The following is a 23,316-nucleotide window of genomic DNA, read 5'->3' on the forward strand; positions in this document are numbered from 1 at the left end:
GCGCTGAGGTTGATCTGTATATGCCCATCAGACCGCACGGCGCCAACTAACTTGCAGGAGCAGTAACTAAGGATAATTTTTTAGATGTATGCAGGGATGAACGGATCATTAGGATCCTATTTAAGAAGGACATTATGTGCTGGCAGCTGCCTAATAACGGGAAACCTGATGACACCTCTACCGCCCTCCAGTGACCAGAACTGTGCAATTAAAATAAAAAAATTAAAATGATACCTTACGCAGATTTCCTATATACACTCATGTAAATTTGGACATATATGGCAATTTCTGGGGAACAAGGAACAGACATGCTTTATTTGAATTCTCCTGATTCCTTGTTCCCCTGAGAGATGAGCGCTATTGGAGATGTCTGGAAGCAGCTTATTTCTTCTTCCTATTAAAATAAAATGAAGTAAGGTTGGTCGAGCGTGCATTTTTATAGGGCAGTTGGGAGCTGTTGACAATCAGGTATGTATTGTGTATGACCAACTTAATTGCTTATGGATCATCAATAGACTAAAATTTGGGTGGTCCACATATTACTCTGCAATGATGTTTTAAAATGTCATTGCAGAATTAACAGACACAGCCAAACTCCCCATAGAGAAGGCAGAGATGATGATAAACCATCTCTGCCTTCCTGATCGATGTATACTTGGTGCTAAACAAAAATGCCATGTGTACAGTATAGAAAACTGACAGTGCTTCATTCTCCGGACCCACTGATCATGTGATTTTCCAGGCGCAGGGAGAGAGCAAGAGCTGCTGAGTCTTCTTAGACACAGATCAACTCTACAGTGAAACCAGGGGGCTGAATTTGCCCTGTTAATGGCGCTAATATACCAGCCACAGTAATGGGAATATAAAATGTGTTTAAATGTTGAAATGTCCCCTAAAGTTATTTTATGAGCTTATATGGAGGCACAAATGTGTGAAAATAAATAAAAAAAAAAAATCTGCTGCCAATTCGAATTGCTGTTTCTAACTACACCCCCATCAATAAAAAAAATATATAAAAATAATTTCTACGGAAAAGGGAAGCAATTTAAAACCTATTTTGGTGTTCCTTTTGTGGCTTTGTGAAAAAAATAAATAACTAAACAATGTGAAATAGACACGTATTTCCTTTTTTTTTTTTTTTTCTGATTTCTATCTGAAAAAAAAGAGGAATATAGAAAATGACATAAAATTTAAGCCTCGTGTATCATGAGAAAAATAGAGAATTATTTCAATATCTTAGCAAGAAAAAAATCTAGAACTCCTAAAAGTTAATAAATGTGGGGAAAAAAAATGTGCCTGGTCATAAACGATAGAATATGGCTCGGTCTTGAACTTAGGAAAAGGGTTGCCTCAAGTTCATAAATTATTAAAATTGCTAAGTGCTTGTAAAAATCATCAGCTATGCAATTTCTTTCTTATTAAATAATCCTGTCCAAGAGGGATTTTTAATGTTATAGTGTTTAGCTTGTTGCCTAGATTACTGGACACCCTGCAGTCTCAGAGGGGCCGATTACCTAGCTAAGAAGCGGGTGCAGCGTGTAGGCTCTGTGCAGCGTGCAGGCTCTGTGCAGCGTGCAGGCTCTGTGCAGCGTGATTGCGAGGCTCTGAAGCTGGCTGGATTACTGGATCCAACCAGCCTTAGTGCCCCGCTCTTCTCCCATACATCCAGGGCAAAATTGCCTCTTCTAGCAGCCTGGGAGAGAGCACAGCACATGACCGTGCCACTGGTCTGAACTGTTATTCATCAGGAGCACACACTGCTCATGGCAAAGAAGGATTTTATGGAAAATTTCAATAAAAATATTTAAACACATGGCAAAGAAGGGAAGCCAGGGGCCAGGAGAGGTGCGGCCAGAAAAAAAAAACAGTCAAAAAGATCTGTTTACTGTAAAATATAGCCATGATTTAATTTTTTTTATATATATGTAGGAATATTTATGTATACATATTTTATATTTCATTTTTTTCTATGTCCAAAAAATGAAAAAAAGCCTCATTATGGGTTTTAATATACATCTTATCACCACAGAACAATTAGGCTAAGTGCCAACAATGCAGAAATGCTCCGGATTTTTCCTGAGCGTTTCTGCATCTCACTGGCAGAAAAAATGCATGCGGATTGTACATGCGGATTGTACATGCGTTTTTTCTTGCCAGGGACAAGCGGATGTGAAGCGTTCTTCACGTGCATTTCCGCATGCGGGTTATCAAGCGCTTTCCAAGCGATTTTAGCATCACTTGGAAAGTGCTTGACAACTTGGTCACACTATATAAATCCATGCAACCGGCATGGATTTATATAGTATGGCCAAGTTAGTAGTTGAAAAAAAGATTAAAAATGGTAAAAAAAAAAACCATTATACTCACCTTCTGATGGCCCCCGGTCTCCTTAGTGATGCGTCCTGTCTTCCCGGTGTCTCGCAGTGGTCTGAAAGGACCTGCCATGACGTCATTTAGTCAAGAGAAGAGACCGGACGCTGCAGAGAAAAGACCGGGGGCCATCAGAAGATGAGTATAATGTATTTTTTTTTTTTTTTAATTCTTTTTTTTTTTTTTTTTTTTTTTTACAGGTTCTATGGTACCCGGGTCTGGATGAGAGTCTCCTCTTCTCCAAACCCGGGTACCATCCGCACATTGAATCGCTTAATATCCGCATGTGCACATGTAGTCATGCGGATATTAAGTGATTCAATGCAAGTCAATGGCGGCAAAAACGCCGCGTTTACGCAAAATAATTGGTAGTGCTGCGTTTTTTTCCGCAATGATAATCCGCAGCGGAAATTTCCGGAGCATGTGTACAGCACATGCGGATTATCATTGGAGAACATGGCAGACCTACTAACAAGCGCTTTTTAAGCGTTTCTGCAGCGGAAACACTTAAACGCATAGTGGGCACACAGCCTTAGATACAGATTAGATAGTGGTAGAAGGATGTAAAAGATAAGATTACACACTCCTTAACAAATACTGCAATGTAAAAACACATTAGATGGCCGTTGACTGAATGATGGTTCAGCCAATTGTTCATCCTGAAACTATCTTGTCTGTCTCTCCCATGCACAGGAGTGCTCGCTCTGCCGAGTGCTCCTATGTTCTCTAAGAGAGAGCCGCTGCCAAACTCCTTGGGGGTGGGTTATATCTCCGAGAACAAAAAGGATTGACATTGCAAAACTGGAAATCCTGGATCCTTATCTCCCCCCAACATCATCTGTCAAGGGCCCCCCTGTACATTACACTGTCGCCAAAAGCATAGATTTCGGCCTGACGTTGGTCTTATGTATATAGGGGGATTGATACTGAATGTGGAGGTTTATTCCTGTTGTGGAAATCTCTAATGTCCAGATGAACTCAATAAATGCAGATGAGTTTGACTATGTATTTATGAAGTATGATTTGTCCAGCACTTTCTTCACCTCTATTTATGACCCATTTTCTCCTCTGTGTCCTGCTTTCCTGTCTTGCAGTTAAGAACCAGGCCCGTTGGGTCCAACAGCTGATCAATGACCTGGAGTCTCTGTATCTCCGGACTCATGACGACCAGTTCAATCTCATTCTAGTGGATTACGACAGCGAGGACATGGATGTAGAACAGGCTTTGCGTAGTGCTAAACTGCCAAGGTATTTACCATGTAACTTAGTGTTGTGAATTATTAAAGTGCACCCCCAGTTTTGAGAGTAAGAACTTGACTGTTTTTCCAGTTCCATATGCGTTGACTCCCGCTTTCTCCTACACCCGTCCTCGTGTTCTGTAGTATACTGTATGTCAGGCATCTATAATTAACGACTTTCTTGATGTTTCTGATTTGTGGCCTTTTTGAGTCATCCATGGCTATGTGCATTTGTGCAGTTAATGTCCATAAATGAGCCCACGAAGTGGAGTAGAGAAGTAGTACATGTTCTGGTGGGAATTGTAAGGTTATGGTCTTAAACATTATTCTCATTGTCCTTAAAGGGTTGTTCCAAAAAAAATAAATTAACTTTTTTTTTATCACTGATAATCGAGAATAACTAGCTGATCGCAAGGAAGTCCGACCACAGGGGGCACTTCAAAAACGGAGTGTTAGAACCCCGAGATTGGAGCTCTGCAGCACTAATCTAAATAGAGTGAATGGATAAGTGTGTTGCATCAACTCCGTTCATTATCTGTGGGTCTGCCAAGCACAGTGCTCGGATAGTCCCATAGATAATGATTGGAGCGGACGTTGAGCATGCGCATCTCCATTCCATTCAGGACAGAGCTGCAGAGTCTTGAGGTTTTAAAGCCCCAATTTCAGGATCGCTGCGGGTCTCAGAAGTCGAAACATCCTCCAAAGCCATAGAGTCTAAAGCGGAAGTAGGGAACCTTTTTTTTTTTTTTTTTTCTACCAAAGGCCATTTTGATATTTATACCATAATTTGCGGACCATGCAAAATAATCAACTTGAAAGTGATCCTGCTATATTTGGTTAAACAATTAACTCAGCCCTAATATGATGGCTGGAGCTGCTTCTCTTTAGTGCGGCTGTGGTGTTAGGTGGTATTGGTGATGTTGCTACTCGTAACTGATTTTCCAGGTTTGCGTCAGTCTGGAATGCAGTCAACTCTTGGCAATAAGTTTTGTAAAGAACTCGCAGAAGTAAGTTGTTCCGAACACAGATATATATTACACTGCATGTCTCCTCATAGTGGGAAATTCATTTCACATAGAGACACTGGGACTGCTGCATGTACATCACATAGGATACACTGAGGCTGGAGCATAAATATCACATAGTAGACAATGCAACTGGTGCATATACATCACATAGGAAACACTGGGGCTAGAGCATATACATCCCAGAGGAGACATGTGGAGTATATAAGAGACACTGGGGGCTGGATCGTGTACGTCACTAAAGGGACACTAGGGACTAGAGCATTTACATCACATAGGAGACATTGGGGCTGACGTACAATCATCACATAGGACACACTGGGGCTGGAGCATCTACATCACACATAGCAGACACTGCGAATGCTGCCTGGAATGGGACGGGAGTGCAGAGCGTGCTAACTCTGCCTGTAAAGAATTTCCTGACACTAGCACTGGCCAACATAAGGACATAATCCTTTGTATGGGCCGCAGCGTTCAGTAGCGAACGCAGTGTGCACGAACTTAGTGTAAGGAAGACCTAGAGGGCCAGCGGCCAGTAAAACGGGGCCGCCAGCCCAACAATGCAGTCCACAGGAGTCTGACCGGGGCTGGAGGAAATGACATTCCCCACCCCTGTTCTAAAACATACAGCCTGCTAGTGGCGCGTGCTCCTTGCAAAGGTAACCGGCAACTCTGAGACTGCAAGATGGCAGGTAGCTTAAGCAATGAGCTGTAAACTGTAGAAATAAAAATCCCTCTGTTCTTCAGAATAGAGAGGATTTTTATTAAGAACTATATTGCAAAGTTTCTCGTCTTTTCAAGCACTTTGCAATTTTGCCCATTTAAGAACTTGAGACATTCACTTTTATTAATGTTCACTTGGGCATAGAGGCTGGGGCTGGCTAGTCCTTATCATGTAACCCAAAAACAATCTGAGCATTCACCTCGTGCTGATGTGCATTTATGGTGCAGGGTTAAAGCTCCTGCAACTTAGTAGGAGCTGGTCTGGTTAGGGAAGACAGAAGCAGTTTATTACAACTTTTGTCTTCTATTTTGCTGGCTACATTTCGCTCAGTAAGCACTATGCAGGGAAGAAAGGCATTGACAATTTACATGATCGCCGGGTGTCTATCAGCATAGCTAAGCTGCTGGGTCCTAGCAGTCCCAGATCAACAATGCCAGCCGTGTATGGCAAAGCTGCGGACAGATTTTTCCTGTAACTGGACTCCATATAGATGCCCCAGTGACAGTGGAAAAAAATGAGTAATAAAGGGAAAAAAATGTTTCCAAGAGATCTTTTATAATCTCTTGTGGGACAAATCATGCAAAAAAAATATATATACATAAACAAAACATCCGGAATGTATAAAGAAAAAAAATCTCCCCACTGAAAAAATTGCATTTTTTTCTGATACAAAATATATCTTGTATTATATACATGTAATTAAAAACAAAATAAAATAAAAAAAAGTGTATGTATGTACAGTACTGAAGAAAAGTTTGAACACACCTTCTCATTTAAAGATTTTTCTTTATTTTCATGACTATGAAAATTGTACATTCACACTGAAGGCATCAAAACTATGAATTAACACATGTGGAATTATATACTTAACAAAAAAGTGTGAAACAACTGAAAATATGTCTTATATTCTAGGTTCTTCAAAGTAGCCACCTTTTGCTTTGATGACTGCTTTGCACACTCTTGGCATTCTCTTGATGAGCTTCAAGAGGTAGTCACCGGAAATGGTCTTCCAACAATCTTGAAGGAGTTCCCAGAGATGCTTAGCACTTGTTGGCCCTTTTGCCTTCACTCTGAGGTCCAGCTCACCCCAAACCATCTCGATTGGGTTCAGGTCTGGTGACTGTGGAGGCCAGGTCATCTGGCGTAGCACCCCATCACTCTCCTTCTTGGTCAAATAGCCCTTACACAGCCTGGAGGTGTGTTTGAGGTCATTGTCCTGTTGAAAAATAAATGATGGTCCAACTAAACTCAAACCGGATGGAATAGCATGCCGCTGCAAGATGCTGTGGTAGCCATGCTGGTTCAGTATGCCTTCAATTTTGAATAAATCCCCAACAGTGTCACCAGCAAAGCACCCCCACACCATCACACCTCCTCGTCCATGCTTCATGGTGGGAACCAGGCATGTAGAGTCCATCCTTTCACCTTATCTGCGTCGCACAAAGACACGGTGGTTGGAACCAAAGATCTCAAATTTGGACTCATCAGACCAAAGCACAGATTTCCACTGGTCTAATGTCCATTCCTTGTGTTCTTTAGCCCAAACAAGTCTCTTCTGCTTTTTGCCTGTCCTTAGCAGTGGTTCCCTAGCAGCTATTTTACCATGAAGGCCTGCTTCACAAAGTCTCCTCTTAACAGTTGTTGTAGAGATGTGTCTGCTGCTAGAACGCTGTGTGGCATTGACCTGGTCTCTAATTTGAGCTGCTGTTAACCTGCGATTTCTGAGGCTGGTGACTCTGATAAACTTATCCTCAGAAGCAGAGGTGACTCTTGGTCTTCATTTCCTGGGGTGGTCCTCATGTGAGCCAGTTTCTTTGTAGCGCTTGATGGTTTTTGCAACTGCACTTAGGGACACTTTCAAAGTTTGCCCAATTTTTCGGACTGACTGACCTTCATTTCTTAAAGTAATGATGGCCACTTATTTTTCTTTACTTAGCTGCTTTTTTCTTGCCATAATACAAATTCTACCAGTCTATTCAGTAGGACTATCAGCTGTGTATCCCCCTGACTTCTGCACAACACAACTGATGGTCCCAACCCCATTTACAAGGCAAGAAATCCCATTTATTAAACCTGACAGGGCACACCTGTGAAGTGAAAACCATTTCCGGTGACTACCTCTTGAAGCTCATCAAGAGAATGCCAAGAGTGTGTAAAGCAGTCATCAAAGCAAAAGGTGGCTACTTTGAAGAACCTAGAATATAAGACATATTTTCAGTTGTTTCACACTTTTTTGTTAAGTATATAATTCCACATGTGTTAATTCATAGTTTTGATGCCTTCAGTGTGAATGTACAATTTTCAAAGTCATGAAAATACAGAAAAATCTTTAAATGAGGTGTGTCCAAACTTTTGGTCTGTACTGTATGTATGTATGTCTGTGTATTAATAATAAATATATTTATTATTATATATAAAATATATATATACTTTATATAAATAATAATATATCATTATTTTTTTTTCATTTAACAGGATATTTGGTGTCAAAATATATAAAAAGATAAGCCTGAACCAAAAAATAGCTTTTTTTTTCCTTGTCATCACCGCAAAAAATTATTTTAAATGCACATATATATATCCAGCAACCCCGCCGATCAGCTGTTACCTCCGCCACCAATAATAGCTCATCGGTGGGGGTGTTGGACCCCGGCTGATCAGCCATTGATGACCTATCTTAAGGATAGACAATCAATGTAAAAGTTGTGGACAACCTCTTTAAGGCCTTATCAGACCTGGGCATTAATGGGTTAAGCGCAGCACTGCTTGAAAGTGCTGAAAGTATACTTGGCAATGCCTAGACAGCTGGTGTAGAAATAATTTTTTAAGAAGTTTTTCAATCAATAGCAATCAAATTAGGTTCACTTGGTTTTATGCATTATTAATAATGTGGAAGCCGATATCTGGCGACCAATTTACTTGCGCACCACTTTCCATAAAGGTATCTCTTGTTTTTAAGACGAGCAATCGTTAGAGAAGTTTCGTATGAATCAAGTTATTTGAAACAATGTTGTTCACAATTACCCTTAGGCCCAAATTCATCAATACTGGCAGTTTGCATGTCGGGCTTAAATCTGAGAGCAGCATAATTTAGAGGTAGAGACCGTGATGTGTCACTTACTGGGCTGCTTGTTGCAGTTTTGATAAAATCCCTGTTTTCTCTGCTGCAGATTTAGCTGTTCTCTGAATGATGAGCTCTGAATAGCCCTGCCCACACCACTGATTGGTAGCTTCCTGTGTACACTGCATAGGCAGAAAGTTGGGAGTTGTTCAATACGTCAGTTTGGCCCTCAAACCATAAAAGATTGTGCACCCCGATCTACATATGCTTATTGTGCCCAGAAATTCTGGTGACCTCTGGGTATCTCTTCTTATGACAAGACTTCCTACTGACATTTCATTTCTTCTTAGTTATCAGTATCTGAAGAGAAGCGGAAATTTTGAGCGGTCAGCAGGACTACAGGCGGGGGTCGACACCATACAGGTCAGAAATGAGTCCAGCTCGGAGCTCTGTAGTGATAAGATTTTTTGTATGTAGATGGCGCTATTCATCAGCTCACCGGTGTGTTTCTGCAGGACAATCATAGCATTGTGTTCCTGTGTGACCTGCACATACACTTCCCTCTTTCAGTACTGGACAGTGTGAGGAAGCATTGTGTGGAGGGACGCTTGGCTTTTGCCCCCATTGTAATGAGACTGAGTTGTGGAAGCTCGCCGCGGCAGCCCCGAGGTAAGACTGAGACTGGGACCGGACGATGTCTGCTCACAATCTGTGAAGCTCAATCTTTGTGGCCACATATATTTTCATATTTTCTTATAAATTAAATTAGCTTTAAAGGGGTCTTCCGACTTATTCAGAAATTGGGCCTTGGGGGGCGGATATCCTGTAACAATGAGACATTCTTTTCCTGACCTCTCGGTGCTCCATGGCGGTCTTTTTGATTAGTCACGCGGGTAGTCGGGTCTTCGTCAGACCAGTGCGGAGTGGTGGCAGAATTATTAGCTAAGTATTGTGTCTTACAATATTTGTGTTATTTGCTCCCCTCGGCCCAATTAACAAATACGTTGGAAGTAAGACGATCCAGTGTTAAGTCCCGCCCGCCATCTTTCTGTTTTCAGACAGTCAGGACTGGAACCGCTGGATATTCATTGAGATTGACAACATTGGATCTGTTCAGAACGGATTTGAGGCTTCTATTTAGTGAACTAAACTGTGAAATAATTTATAAGGAATTTTAGAAAAAGCCATAATGAATAGTTTCAAGGCAAAGCTCCACTTTTTTCTGCTCTCTTATGGTTTTGAGTTACAAGGGTCAGGACTGGTGATTAGGGATGAGCGGACCTATAGATGGTCGGGCACCAAAACTCTACCCGAACTTCAACCCAAAGTCAATTTGGACCCGAACTTTGCTGTAAAATTGTTGTAGTAAGGGCTAGGGGGCTGCCAAATGTAGCAGAGTACCCACAGTGTGCGTCTCTCTTCTCTCTCTCTCTTTTCTCTTTCTCTCTCTCTCTCTCTTTTCTCTCTCTTTTCTCTCTCTCTCTCTCTTTTCTCTCTCTTTTCTCTCTCTCTCTTTTCTCTCTCTTTTCTCTCTCTCTCTCTCTCTCTCTCTCTCTCTCTTTTCTCTCTCTCTCTCTCTCTTTTCTCTTCTCTCTCTCTTTTCTCTTCTCTCTCTCTTTTCTCTTCTCTCTCTCTCTTTTCTCTTCTCTCTCTCTCTTTTCTCTCTCTTTTTTTTTCTCTCTCTCTCTTTTTCTCAATACAATACAATATAATACAAATAGGCTTTATCGGCAGGACCAACATACAATTAGTGTTGCCAAAGCAAGAAAAAATAAGTGTGACAGCCAGGGGAGGGGGCTTGTGAGGATGGGATGTTGGGGGACACAATTTTGGCAGTAACAGACCATTCGGGAGTATTTCCCCACAGATGGCTAAACTAAAAGGGCTGCCATATTGTCTGGATAATCTCGTACTGCAGCTCAGCACATACAATGAGCAGGCCTGAGCGGCAGTACCGGTACTAGTCGTGGACGGCCGTATTTCCAATGATAGACGAACATCTGACGGCCTTCCTCTGCCCTCTGTTCTGCATCCAGCTGTGTACGATGCTGCAGGCTGTGTAACCGTTCTGCCTTTCCCCTGTAGGCTATTGGGAAGTTAACGGCTTTGGGCTGTTTGGCATTTACAAGTCGGACTTTGATCGGATTGGTGGGATGAATACAGAGGAATTTAAGGATCGCTGGGGCGGAGAGGACTGGGAGCTGCTGGACAGGTAATGGTCATTCAGGTTATTCTGTGTGAATGTCCTCATTTAACAATCCCCCAAAAGCCCTACACCCCACATTCATCCACTTATGATTATTACATTGTGTCCGTAAGTGGAAACACTCACAATCCTGTATTTGATGGCCTGTGTTTCAAGTGTTTTTTTTTTTTATGCCACAGATTTGTTCCCAGCAAATCAGCTGCAAAATCTGTGTGTGTTTGCACGTAGAATTAGGTGCAGATTTGCAGAAAACGTGCAGGGGTTCTCATCCATGGGCTATGGTCACACGAGCGATCATTCTCTTTTCTCACGATTTATGGTAACGACACTTGGCTCAGAGTTTGATCAGTGTCAGTTTACTGTGATCAGATACACTCGGATGAGAGAATCATATCACAGGTGCCGAGAAGACGGAGAACTTTAATTTCTCCATTATCTTTGTCCACGTAAATCAGACTGTACTCGGATCCCATCCAAGTGCAGTCCAATGTTTTACATTAGCCTTGAATAGTTGTGTGTGTAATCCGACTTGCAGAGCCACTCGCAGCATGCTGCAATTATTTTCCACACTCCGATTCGGTCTGTAAAAATAAGTGCAGATCTGCACTGCCCCATACAATAACATTGGGCTGATAAAACATCAGATAGCTCTCATCTGAGTTACACGCTCGGGGGGGGGGATCCAAGAAAAATGGTCCCATTATTCTTATCAGAGTGTGGTGTAAGTGTCATCAGTTTTTCTTGGAGGTAGAGAAAAAAAAATTCTCCACCTTCTCCATTTTGTCAGTCTATGAAAATCAGACTGCACTCTGATGTCATTCGAATGCAGTCTGATGTTTTTCATTGACCCATAGAATTGCATTGCCAATTTTGATCCAACACTCTGATGAAAATCGGACTTGTCTCTGACTTTTACCTTGGACTACTCTGTGTGATAAAAAAGTCGAACGTGTACAGCCCCATAGAGTATGAGTGCCTTCTGTCAAAACCACGGGCAGCACTCGTCCAAGATAATTTGTCGTATATGTACAAGCCCTTAGCATTGCTATATGTAACACATAGTTTTTGCTGCGGATTCAATGTGGTCAAATCCATGGAATAAAGTTCTCATATCAGAGCAAGCACACATTTTAAAATGAGCTCAAATAGTTTTATTATTTTGGCATGTTGTTTCTATGTGGCAAAACCAGAAAGAGAGCAATAACTAGAGCGTTATGTGGCCATCTAAGCGAGAAAAGTACGGAGGAAGAATTTCATGTACCACATCCGAGGTGCCCGTTCTTTTTTAGCTGGTGAGTATTTTCAGTTATGACCAGGTAGTCTATATCCAGACTGACACTGGGAGAGCAGCTCAAATACACGATCCTATGGTACGGCTCTTACACAAGTGTCAAAGTGCTTGTCCACCTTTTTGGAAATTTTTTTTTTTTACGCATTGTAAGATGGCTGCCGGACAGGTCCTCGAGGGGAGATATACATCATCAAGGCTGGTAGCCTCAGTGATGTGAGCCCGGAAAAGCCGGTTCCAGCACGTATAGTTCTGAGAGAGTTAATAGGGCGTGTCCAGAGCCGGGTTTTTACGAGCAGTCAGAGAGATGGGTAAGACTGGCTGCTCCCATATCCCACCTCGGGGTGTGGTACGACAGATAAAAAGGAGACCAGTTGTCTCATTCAGTGTCTGGAGGTGTGCAGACCTCCAGTATTGCTTGTGTTTGCTAATGGACTCAAGAGCTGGACACTAACCTGATCGGGCGAACCTGCACTACTGTATGGACTATTTACTTTCTGTTTTCACTCTGTACCGGAAAAGGCTGTTCTTTTTGTTTGTTTATGCTGAGCAGTTTATGAAGTTTTAATAAACCAGCCTGGACAATTTTCCTGAAACCGCTTCCTGTGCCTACCTCAACCACAGCTGAGTGAGTAGAAACCCTACAGCATGTATTTTTGGATAAAAATAATTTATGGTACTGAGCTTATTTTAAAAAGCTAGCACCATTTGCCTTATATAGCCTGGATATTGAAATGTGAACTCTTTCGAACTATCCAATGGGAGAGTTTGGAACTTTTTCTTCTGTCTTTTCCTGAGCTCCTCTCAAAGTTGATTGCGGTGAAACGAAAAAAAAAAAAACGGTGCAAAATTAGTAATGAAACTGAATTGCAAAAAATTATTTTTAGCCCCAAATACATGCATGTAAGTAAAAGATAAAGAGTTCCCAAAGGTGGACAACCATTTTTTAACTGCCGGCGACTTGGATATGACTCTGGTGCCAAGTTTTAGTAATCCCACACCATTCTTGTGTCCTGGGGCACAGACTATGACTATAGAGCCTAAAGTCTGAGCCCGGCGGCCATGTGCTGTGATTGGGGAACTTTTCTGATAATGTTGAGGGAGAGAAGGGCTGTTGGAATTTCAGCGGCCGATCCTTTTGTTTTCAGGGGAAATAAGTCGTTGCCTGAGGAGTCAAACAGCTTTGTCCTCTTCCGAAACACATGAACGCTCAGCCAAGCCAAAAGTTTGGCCGGCAGTTGTCCTATGTGTATGGCCAGCTTACAAGCCATTGTAGAACACTTTCTATTTGATAGGCGTTCTCCTGAAACAGACGCTATGTGACCAGGGAGAATTTCTAGAAAGTTGAGAATGTCAATTTCTGATATCTGGCCACGATCTCTGTAAAAAAATGAGTTACAGATTTAAGCCAGGTCCTCTTTACAGTAGAAGTTATGACCTATCCACAGATGATAACTTCTAAATCAATGGGGATCCGACCTTCACCGATCACCAGAATGGGACACTTTTATCCCCATCAGAATTGATCAGGGATGGGTACCGCTGCTTCATTCATTCCCTATGGGACTTACGGTAAAAGTATATCGCTCCGGCAGCCCTATAGGGAATGAATGGAGCGGTGGTCAAGCGTTTGCACTGCTGCTCCATTTTAATGGGATAAATGCCCAATTAGGGGCCGTAGCAATTGGACCCCTACCAATTTAGAACTCATCACCTATCCTATGGACATCATGTCAATGTCTACTACAACCGGGGCCAGGGAGTCTGAGATCTTCTCGACTGACATTACAAGAACCATTGTGCAGGGGAGCGCTGATCCCGTCTTCCAATATCCTTGACATCATCCGGCATTTACGACCGACCTGGAGCGTTGTATTTTTATATTTGGATGGTGATGAGGCGTCCGGGCCCAATGTCTACAGACTACAGTATTTATTTTGGGCACCTATAAAAGCTTACTTTGGCTGCCTAATTCCTGGGAAGCACAATGTGTCCTCACACCTCTGTTATTCCTTTCATGTGAACATCTTCCGTGCCTTGGTTTGGTTATACTTCCATAGAAATGATGAAAAACAAGATCTGTCAATGTCAGATTCATATACTTGTGTCAAGTCGGTGAGACTAAACTGCAATCCCAGATGCAGAATATTGGCTGCTTCTCTGTATAATCACCGGCAGACCCTCAATGGCACTAGGAACTGTGAATGGATATTTTACACTCATACATTTTATCTCTTATGGTAATCTCTTACGGTGAGCAGACACGTGCTCATTTTGCCAGCCTAGGACACCAGATAAAGCATCAGAAACTGCATTGGACCCAGTGAGGGAAGAGTGAAGCACAGCTCTTTGCTTTTGTTTTTAAAAACAAATTGCAGCCGGGAGACTGGTTTTCAAAAAAAAAAATTAATTAATTATTATATATGGTACTATGGGCAAAAATAAAAACTGTGCCCCATAATGTGCAGCTTCTCTTTTGTGTGTCCATTGTTGTTTGAAGGCAGGAGATTCTGGAGCAGTTTCTGCAGTTCAGCCATATTAGCTGACACAAGTATGTGATATATTCACCTTTAACTAGTGATATACTGTATCCTGATTGTCCACTCTGAAACATACACTACACTGTTTTTGGTGTAAACTCCAATTTATACACTTTTGGGCAGATTTATTTAGAATGGCTTTCGCTGAGTAAATCCTCACCTTCCTTGTAGAAATTAGTTTTGCTGTTCTTGAGAAATCTATAATTGAAATTGTAGATAATGAGTTACAAGTGCAGTGGGCGAGCGCTGCACTTACAGCTCTCCTGCCTCTCCCTATTCCCCACCTGTTGCTTGCCTCCTGTCTCTGATAGGTCACTGAAATATTATAGTGAACGGCCAGTCAAGATACAGGAGGCAAACAGCTGGCGGGGAACAGGGAGAGAGGGCAGGAGAACTGTAAGTGCAGCGCCCGCCCACTGCACTTGTAACTCATTAGCTACAATTTCAACTATGAATTTCTCTATAACAGCAAATCAGATTTCTTCAAGAAAGGTGAGGATTTACTTAACATTAAAGCGCCTTTACATACATGCCATTAGTTTGGGGTAAATCCTGATGACAAGTTCTCTCTTAAAGCAGAAAGTGGAATCTATTATTTGGGTGCCGCGTTTTCATTAAACCCAGACCACTTTTCTTGTTTCCTCTCAAAAGTCGCAAAATTCTAACATAAATACGGTGAATCAAAATGTACAACTTTTTAATACCATAAAACTGGCACATAATAAATTCCCAGGATGTTTCCCCTCATTTATGATAACTAGGTGACATACCACAGGTATTACTAAGCAAAAAAAGTGGCGCATACATAAGATTCCAGACTTTTTGACTCTGCCAGCTCAAATATTCTGCTCTCTTCCAGCAGGATGACTTGCCTTAAGGCTCGGTGCAGACGACCGTGTAGTCTCTCATCCGAGAGAATCGGGTAGCTTATGCTAATGAAATTCTGGTCAGAGTTTGATCCGATTCTCTCGGGTGAGGAGAAGATTGAGAAAAAAATTTCTCCATCTACTCAATTCTGTGAGTGCTCTGATGTCACGCGAGTGCAGTCCAATGATTACCATGGACTCATTGCACTTGGCCATGCAAGTCAATCCAAGTATCGGACGCAAATCGAGCATGCTGTGATTTCTGACATGTGCACGGACCCATATAATAACACTGGTCCGATTGCGATGCAATGTTTGTCGGATCACACGGGGACCAAAAGTGCAGCAGATGTTTTCTGGAAGGGTCTCCCCCAGCTTCTACACCTAGATCATCTTGATTGACAGATCTTTCTCTGTAATCCGATTTGGGTAGCCTTGACGATCAGGCTAAATTGTGCAGAAAGAAGCCTAAGGAGATCCTCCCAGCAGACTCTTGTCCTCGAGCCACGGCTATCTAAAACTATAAATTTTCTAAAACACCGCAGCACTTCAGGGTAAAACATAGTTTAATGTAACGAGGACACTCGTCACTAAATCATCATGCCGACGGTCAGGGCACCTCCAGCATGTCGACAGGTTCCCTTTAGGGGCACTGGTAAAAGGCAATTAATAACTAATTTGTAAAAGAAATATGCAAAACGAACGTTATCCGATTAAACTTTGTATTTTACACGTTCATTTAGCATTATAAAGGAACGAAAGTCTTAATAGTTTTAATTTAAGCAAACCTGATTGTTTTTTTAGGACCACATGTATACTGAGTTTTCGAAGCAGAAACTGAGCATAAATTCTCCAGATCCTCCTCCAAGTTTCAAAGCTCCTCAAAAATATTGACTTTTTGCTTCTAAAACTCAGCAAGAAGGCTCTGATTGCACATAGCCTACCATCTGCTCTATAGACAGAATGCAGGTTGCCACAAACAGCAGCATATATTCACGGGATATTGGCCGTGAGCCTAAGGGCTCATTCTGACAATTCCATTCATTACTTGTGCAAATTGTCTCTTCAGAGAGGAAGAGGACTAGAACTCTAGTGCCACCTATAGGAAGTGGCAATCCTAAAAGTCAATATCGACTCTCTAACGAGCCTTATCACATGATTTAGGATTAAAGCCTAAGCCAAAATCTCAATTTGCAGACACTGTGTTTCAGGGTACTGCCCCTCATCAGTGCAAAGTGTGAGATCCGGTTTGGCTGGGTGAGAGGCGCCTGACTGGGATCCAAGAGGTAACGTTTCTCCTTGCGGAGACTTGGATCCCGGTCAGGCGCCTCTCACCCAGCCAAACCAGATGTCACACTTTGCACTGACGAGGGGCAGTACCCCGAAACAAACTGTCTTCAAATTGAGATTTTGGTTTTGGCTTTAATCCTAAGTCATGTGACCAGGCTCATTAGAGAGTCGATATTGACTTTTAGGATCGCTGCTTCCTATAGGTGGCACTAGAGTTCTAGTCCTCTTCTTCTCTGAAGAGACAATTTGCATATTTCCCAGAGGAGCATTGGGGCTTAAGTTTCCTCACCTCGGCATGTCAGGCTTGACATGTCACTCTCCACAAGGAGAAACGTTACCTCTTGGATCCCATTCATTACTTGTAAATGACATGACCGCCTTTTTAAGCCTCATTCAGACATCCATGAGTCACATGTATGTTCTGTGGTTTTCACGGATAGAACATGTACCATTATATTCTATGGAGCTGTTCACATGTCTGTGTTTTTGCAAACCAAGCGGTCTGCAAAAAAATCACGGCGACATGTCCACTTTTGATATGAGTCAAGGATCAAAATTCTCCATACAAGTCTGCAGGGCTGTGAATATTTTGGATAGCACACGGATGGCATCAATGTTTATCCCTGTGCTGTCCATGATTAACACTGTAATGGATAGGAGAAGCTTTGCAATTTATTTATTTTATCAATTGTAAAAAGCGCTTTTTATTCCAGTGTAATAAGTTGTGAATTCAATAGGCGGCATCGGCTCTGACAGTAGATTTACATTTTTAAGGAGCAGTGTTACTGTAGGAGCTATTTTTTTTTCCTTGCAGTCTCTTTTTTTCTTTTAATGACATATTTATTTGATTACATATATTTTCCGAAAAATTTTATCATTATCAAGTGTTCAATTACTTTTAAGACTAGAATCAAATGGGTTAAAACTGTGCTACCATTAGAGAGATGATGAGGAGACAGGAATCCAAGATTGCAGTTTATTGGTCTACGCGTTTCGAAGTTTCAAACTTCATCGGGGCAAACCAAATCTGGCTGAGCCGCCAGAGTTTTCTTTCACAAAGCCGCTTCCAAGCAGAAGCCACCCAAAGTATGAGCATGTTATTTCTTTTAACCGCTCCGATACCTAAAACTGTTAAAAAAGTAACAAAAGTCTGAACATGTGCACAGCAATGTCATTTTGACATTGCTGTGCAGTATGTCTATTTTTAGGTGGTTTTGTGGCACTTTTTCAGGCAGATGAAATATGCCGTTTTCACATAGGCTATGGGCATTACGTCTTCATATGAGGATTTTTTTTTTTAAGATTTTTTTTTTTCTTTTACTGAAGAGGTGTGTGAAAAAAAGGCACTTCAAACTAAGCTTTAGGCTATGTTCACACATCATGTTTTTTTGATGCGTTTTTGATGCGTTTTTTTAATGCAAATTTTCAGCAAAGTCTGAGATTCCAGAAATTTCATGCACACATCATGGTTTTTTTTTTTTGTTCAGGATTTTGTGCTTTGCGTGTTTTTTTGCAAAATAGAGCCTGTCACTTCTTTCATCGTTTTTTCACTCATTGGAAGTAAAGGGTAGTGGAAAAAAACGCAGGTGTCAAGTTTTCAGCATTTTTTGTGCCTAAACCAGAATGAGAGATTTTTGTTTTTTTTTCACTGAACTTTAAGTACATGCATATAAGAGACAAAAGAACAGTGAAAAAAAAAAAATCACTGAAAAAACGCAACAAAAAAGCAACAAAAATCCTGAACAACCTCCTGGCAAGAGATCAGGTTTTGCTGCAGAAAAAAAAAATCATGATGCGTGAACATAGCCTTAAAAAAAAAAAAAAAAACACTCTTCAAAACCACTTTAAAAAAGAAAACTTACTCCAAAAATTTCCCAAAAATAGAGAATATTTTGAAGCAGTTTTTTATTTAAAAAGTCGCCATTTTTGAACGCCTTAAAAAATCTGTGTGTGAACATGGTCGTAAAATGAAGCGCAGCTACAAAGCACATTTCTTTCTGTGGAGAGGACCCAGCCTGTCATTAATTACATAGGACACTCTGTAATGCTTACTTTCACCAGTGGGGGGAGCTGTTGGGAAAATGAGTACTTGAATCACTCAAAGATTGAAAATGATCATTTGGGTTCTGATAGATCATTAGGTCGTCATATTATTTTTTTTTTAAAAAAAGTTCTGTGATTATTCAGACCTTTTTCGTAACGATTAACTACAAATCTAGTAATTCTTCCAGGGTGCTGCAGAATGGATTGGAGGTGGAGAGGCTGCGCCTGAGAAACTTCTTCCACTACTATCACTCCAAGAGGGGCATGTGGAACACTCAAAGCCAGGAAAATGCTACCAAGAACTGAAGTGGCGCTGAGCCTGACTGCCTGAGCGTAGTCCGCTATGGAGACCTCCCTCCCTCGGTTTGCACAGAGAGGTTGGCAGTTCTGTCCCACACACATGGTACTGCCAGAGTATGCTGCAGAGTACGTCCTTGCACATTTCACCCTCTGCAGACTACTCTGGTTGTGTTCTGAGGAGGCTGCGATACTCTGCAGAAGATGACGGAAAATAATGCATCTGAAGACACTGCTGCAGCAGAGGATTAATCTTAAGTGCACGAGCTGAGCTTCTTGTAGGAACATGGGTTTTCTCCTGCTCTGATTCATAGGAAAAAAGTAATCTGCGATCTGCTGCCAAAAGGTAGTGTTCATGTAGGATATTTCTTGTATCAAACACAGGTACGAACAGAAAAACTGTTTGATTAGTGCACCAACAAGTGTACTTGAATTAAATGACGGTGGTAGGAATATTTGCTGCACTTCCCCAGCTTACCACTGGGTGGCGCCCAATGATATCTTTATGGAGTTATTCTCAAAGGACCATTGACCAGAAGGGGGCGCTCCATGATTTTAAAAATCTTGGATTTCAATGCAAATCATGAGAAAAAATATTCGCTATCAATTTTAAACATCCAGTTCTGCGAGCCATTGTATGTCTTTGGTGCTATTTTGTAATTTTAGAATTTCGTCCTTCCTTTTAAGCTTTAGTTCTTAAAGAAGATATGTCATTTTGACCGCTAGGAATGATGAATTTGGCTGACGATGCAGTATCTCCGGTCAGGGTTTAACGCAGCTCTCGGTATGCACTTAGCATTATTTATTACGAGGCTGAATGCCAAATCTAAAGGTGTATTCTATAATATTTCTCCAGGATTTGGAAATCTGCCCAGCAGTTCCTTAAGAAAGCAGAGGGGTCCTAGTGGTTTAGAATATCCGCTAGGTAAAAAAAAAGAAAAGTTCTACTCGCAAAGTACCAGTAAACCTGCTGCTGTCATCTCCTGCAGGTATCCGGCCATGCTCAGCATTTACAATGATTTCTGTGAAATTAAAAAATGTAGCAAGAGGTTTTTAGAAGTTTTAAATATTTTTTTTTTCCTTTTTAAAACTAAAATAAAACCATTTTGAGTTTGGCTTTTATTGTCGTCTCCTGTTGATTTTTTTTCATGCCATGTCTGCTGACAGCGAGTTTACAGAATGTATTTGATGTCGATGTTTTCGGTTCCTCATGCTTTGTCCTGACATTGACAGGGGAAGGAGAAAAAAAAAAAACAAGTCCCATTCTCATTGGGGTTTTTTTTTTTTGCAATTTTTTAAAAATTCACACCATATGATGTGGTTTAAAGCGGACCGGTCACCAGGTCAGAAGTAGAAAGTTCTGCTTGCATTTTATTCCTACTGCTTCCCTGAGAATTCCGTTTTTTTTTTTGTTTTTTTTGTGGTTCTTTGCTTTTTTGTTTTTTTTTCTTTTCAAAAGCCTAAAAATTAGCACTGGATAAAAAAGGCCCATGTCTCTGGATCTGTATGCAGAATTAAAAAAAATAAAATAAAAAAGGAATACTCAGGGTAGTAGTGAAAATAAAATAACTTATGATATGTTGATGCATTTGATTTTATTTATTTTTTTATATATGGGGAGGGTTATTTTAAATTTTAATGAACTTAATTTCATTTTTGTTGTCCGACTGGAGGACTTAAAGCACCACTCCAGCGTCTGTCTGTTTTTTCAGCTCTGTAGTGGTGCTTCTAACTTAAGGTCCTTGACCGTAGTCTTAGGGAGCTTTCACATTGCATTCTGGCACGTGTTCGATGGCCCCGTTAGGCCTTACGTCTGAACCCCTGCGAAACGGGATTCGGACGTATGCGCCGATGGGGCCATAGATTATAATAATCCCGGCAGAGCGAACGTGCACTCTACCATGCATCATTTTCGGGCGTGTACGCCTACTGAAGGCGAACATCCAGACATAGTCTACTACTTCTGAGTGTCCGTCTTCAAATCCCGTTTTGCTGGGGGTCCAGACGTAAAGGGGCCACTGAATGGGTGCTGGAACACAATGTGAAATCACCATTATACTTGTCCTCTTCTGTTTTCACCTTTTATTGGCGCCACTCTGGTCCCACGGCGCCACCTTGTGACAGCAACGTCTGACTGTCCGGAAGTCAGAAGTAACAGTCACAAGCACTCTATGTAAGTCTATAAGAGCCAGAACGAGTTGCGACTTCCAGCTCATCCAACAAGCCTGGTTCCTCCTAGAGCTCCTTCCGATTGGCCTCCACCTTCCCATTCTGCATTCTTATTGTTCTTCCATCACTCATTTGGGAACTTTTGTTTTCTATTGCATCCTGTGACTGTACCCTCTATTGATAATGCCTGCTCACAGGCATCAGAGTCTAAGATCACAGCAGTGCTAGCTTGGGGAATGTGTCCCATACCCAGGAGACCAGTCTGTGTTAGGCAAGGTGGTGCCAATATCGGATTCATAGCGTGAGGCGTAGGTGAGGTAGTGTCTGAGTGGTCTGGTTTAGATGGGTGTAGAGGAGTGAGATGGTGCCAGCTGGATGGGAAGGGGGGTTGAGGGACATCTTAGTTCAAAGGGAATAAGGGAGCATGGCGCAGTTGCGTTTTTCATCAAAGAGGTGATGAAATGTTTGAGCTGCCAGTATCGAAATATTTCTTTATTGGGGAGGAGAAATTTATCCTGAAGAATAGGGAAAGGGATAATTCCATCTACATTAAATAGGTGGTGAAGTCTAGTGACGCCGGCTGCAATCTGTGTACGAAATGTGGGAAGGGATTTCCTAACTGGGAGAAATTTAATGTTTCCCCATAGAGGTGCTAGAGTAAGAAAAGGGGAGATGAGGGCAGAGGAGTATTTTAAGGCGTCCCAGATTTTGAGTGGGATATTATTGGATTGGTGATATGCTTATGTTGAGTAGAAAGAAGCCATAATAGGGTGTCAAGGGTCAGTGGGTGACATTCTGGAGCCTCTAGGGAGAGTCAAAGAGGTGGCTCCGAATATACATTGTTTATGGTTTAGGGTTAATTTAGCGGCTTGATAATAGTTAGATTGGGAATTCCTAGGCCTCCTTTCGAGTGGTGGTGGTACACTATGGCCCTATTTACTCGTCGGAAACTTCCTTTCCAAACAAAGGAATCAATCATGCGTTGGCTAATTTTAAGGTAATGGGATGGGGATTGGTAAGACATGAAAGAAAGTAGTTTGGGGGGGGGGGTAATGTCATTTTAAGGGTATTTATGCGGCAAGCCAGGAGAGTTGGCGTTTACCCAACTTTTGTAGTAAGTAATAGAGTTTATGTAATATTTGGGGATAATTTGCAGTAAAAAGTGACTTGAGGTTGGCAGTCAGTTTGACACCAAGATAGTCCATTTTGTTGGTAGCCCAATGAAGGGGGAATTCCTGTTTTGTGTGTGTTACAAGAGGGGCTGGAATAGAAATAAATCAAGGCATTTGATTTAGAGGGGTTATCCTCTAGTCCAGATACTGACTTGAATCTGGACAACGCCTGAAATAAAGGAGGTAATGAGGTTTGGGGTCTGGTGAAAAGGAACAGGATATTGTCAGCAAACATAAAAGGTTTATGCGGCATTGACACTACCTCTGCACCTCGAATATTTAAGTCTGACCGAAGACTGATTGCTAGTGGTTCAATGGCAAGTAAAAAATGTAATGGGGAGAGCAGGCAACCCTGGCAAGTACCTCTTTTGATTGCAAAGGAGTCTGGCAAAAACCCGTTATGGCGCACATGGGCTATCTGATTACTATATAATGCATGAATCCAAAATAAAAATTGTTCAGGCAATTTCCATTTCTGCAGCACTGCAAACAGATTATGTCCAAGAGACCTGAGTCCAAGGATTTACCTACAGGAGGTTTTATTACCTCAAATTCTAAGTCCATAGACATTAATATGGAGTAGGTCCACTTTTTGCAGCTATAACAGCTTCCACTTTTTGGAAAGGCTTTCTAAAAGATTTTGGATGTGTCTGTGGGAATTTTTGTCCATCCAGAAGAGCATTTGTGAGGTCAGACCCCGATGCAGGAGAGTGCCTGGGTTGTCATCTCCGTTCTAGTTATCCCAGAGATGTTGGATGGGGATGAGGTCCGGGCTCTGTGCAACCTGTCATGTTCTGCCACACCAAACTCATGCAACCATGTCTTTGTGAACCAACCTTTGTGCCCTGGGCACAGACATGGGAAATAGAAAAGGACCTTCCCCAAACTGTTCCCACAAGGAAAAACAATTATCCAAAATGTCTTGTATGCTGAAGCATTAAGATTTCCCTTCACTGGAGGGGTTCTTCTGGCACTGGCCAAATCCAGACTCGTCCATCAGACGCCAGATAGAAAAGTGTGATCAGTT

At 41.7% G+C, this 23,316-nt stretch overlaps 1 protein-coding gene across 2 annotated transcripts in view; it reads left to right on the forward strand.

Moving 5' to 3' along the window:
- B4GALNT4 (beta-1,4-N-acetyl-galactosaminyltransferase 4) overlaps nucleotides 1–20,070 on the forward strand; it is an 86,991-nt gene extending 66,921 nt beyond the window's left edge. For both annotated transcript variants that reach the window (XM_073658739.1, XM_073658738.1), the window contains exons 17-21: nucleotides 3,465–3,618; nucleotides 8,769–8,841; nucleotides 8,934–9,087; nucleotides 10,504–10,630; nucleotides 18,840–20,070. In XM_073658739.1, the coding sequence (XP_073514840.1) occupies nucleotides 3,465–3,618; nucleotides 8,769–8,841; nucleotides 8,934–9,087; nucleotides 10,504–10,630; nucleotides 18,840–18,957 (626 nt within the window). In that variant the 3' untranslated portion in view covers nucleotides 18,958–20,070. The remainder of the gene's footprint in view (nucleotides 1–3,464; nucleotides 3,619–8,768; nucleotides 8,842–8,933; nucleotides 9,088–10,503; nucleotides 10,631–18,839) is intronic.
- The last annotated feature ends 3,246 nt before the right edge of the window (nucleotides 20,071–23,316 follow it).

This window comes from Phyllobates terribilis, unplaced genomic scaffold (assembly GCF_046119375.1).
Source record: "Phyllobates terribilis strain yellow unplaced genomic scaffold, ASM4611937v1 Scaffold_13__5_contigs__length_258822181, whole genome shotgun sequence".
NCBI classification, from domain to species: Eukaryota; Metazoa; Chordata; class Amphibia; order Anura; family Dendrobatidae; genus Phyllobates; species Phyllobates terribilis.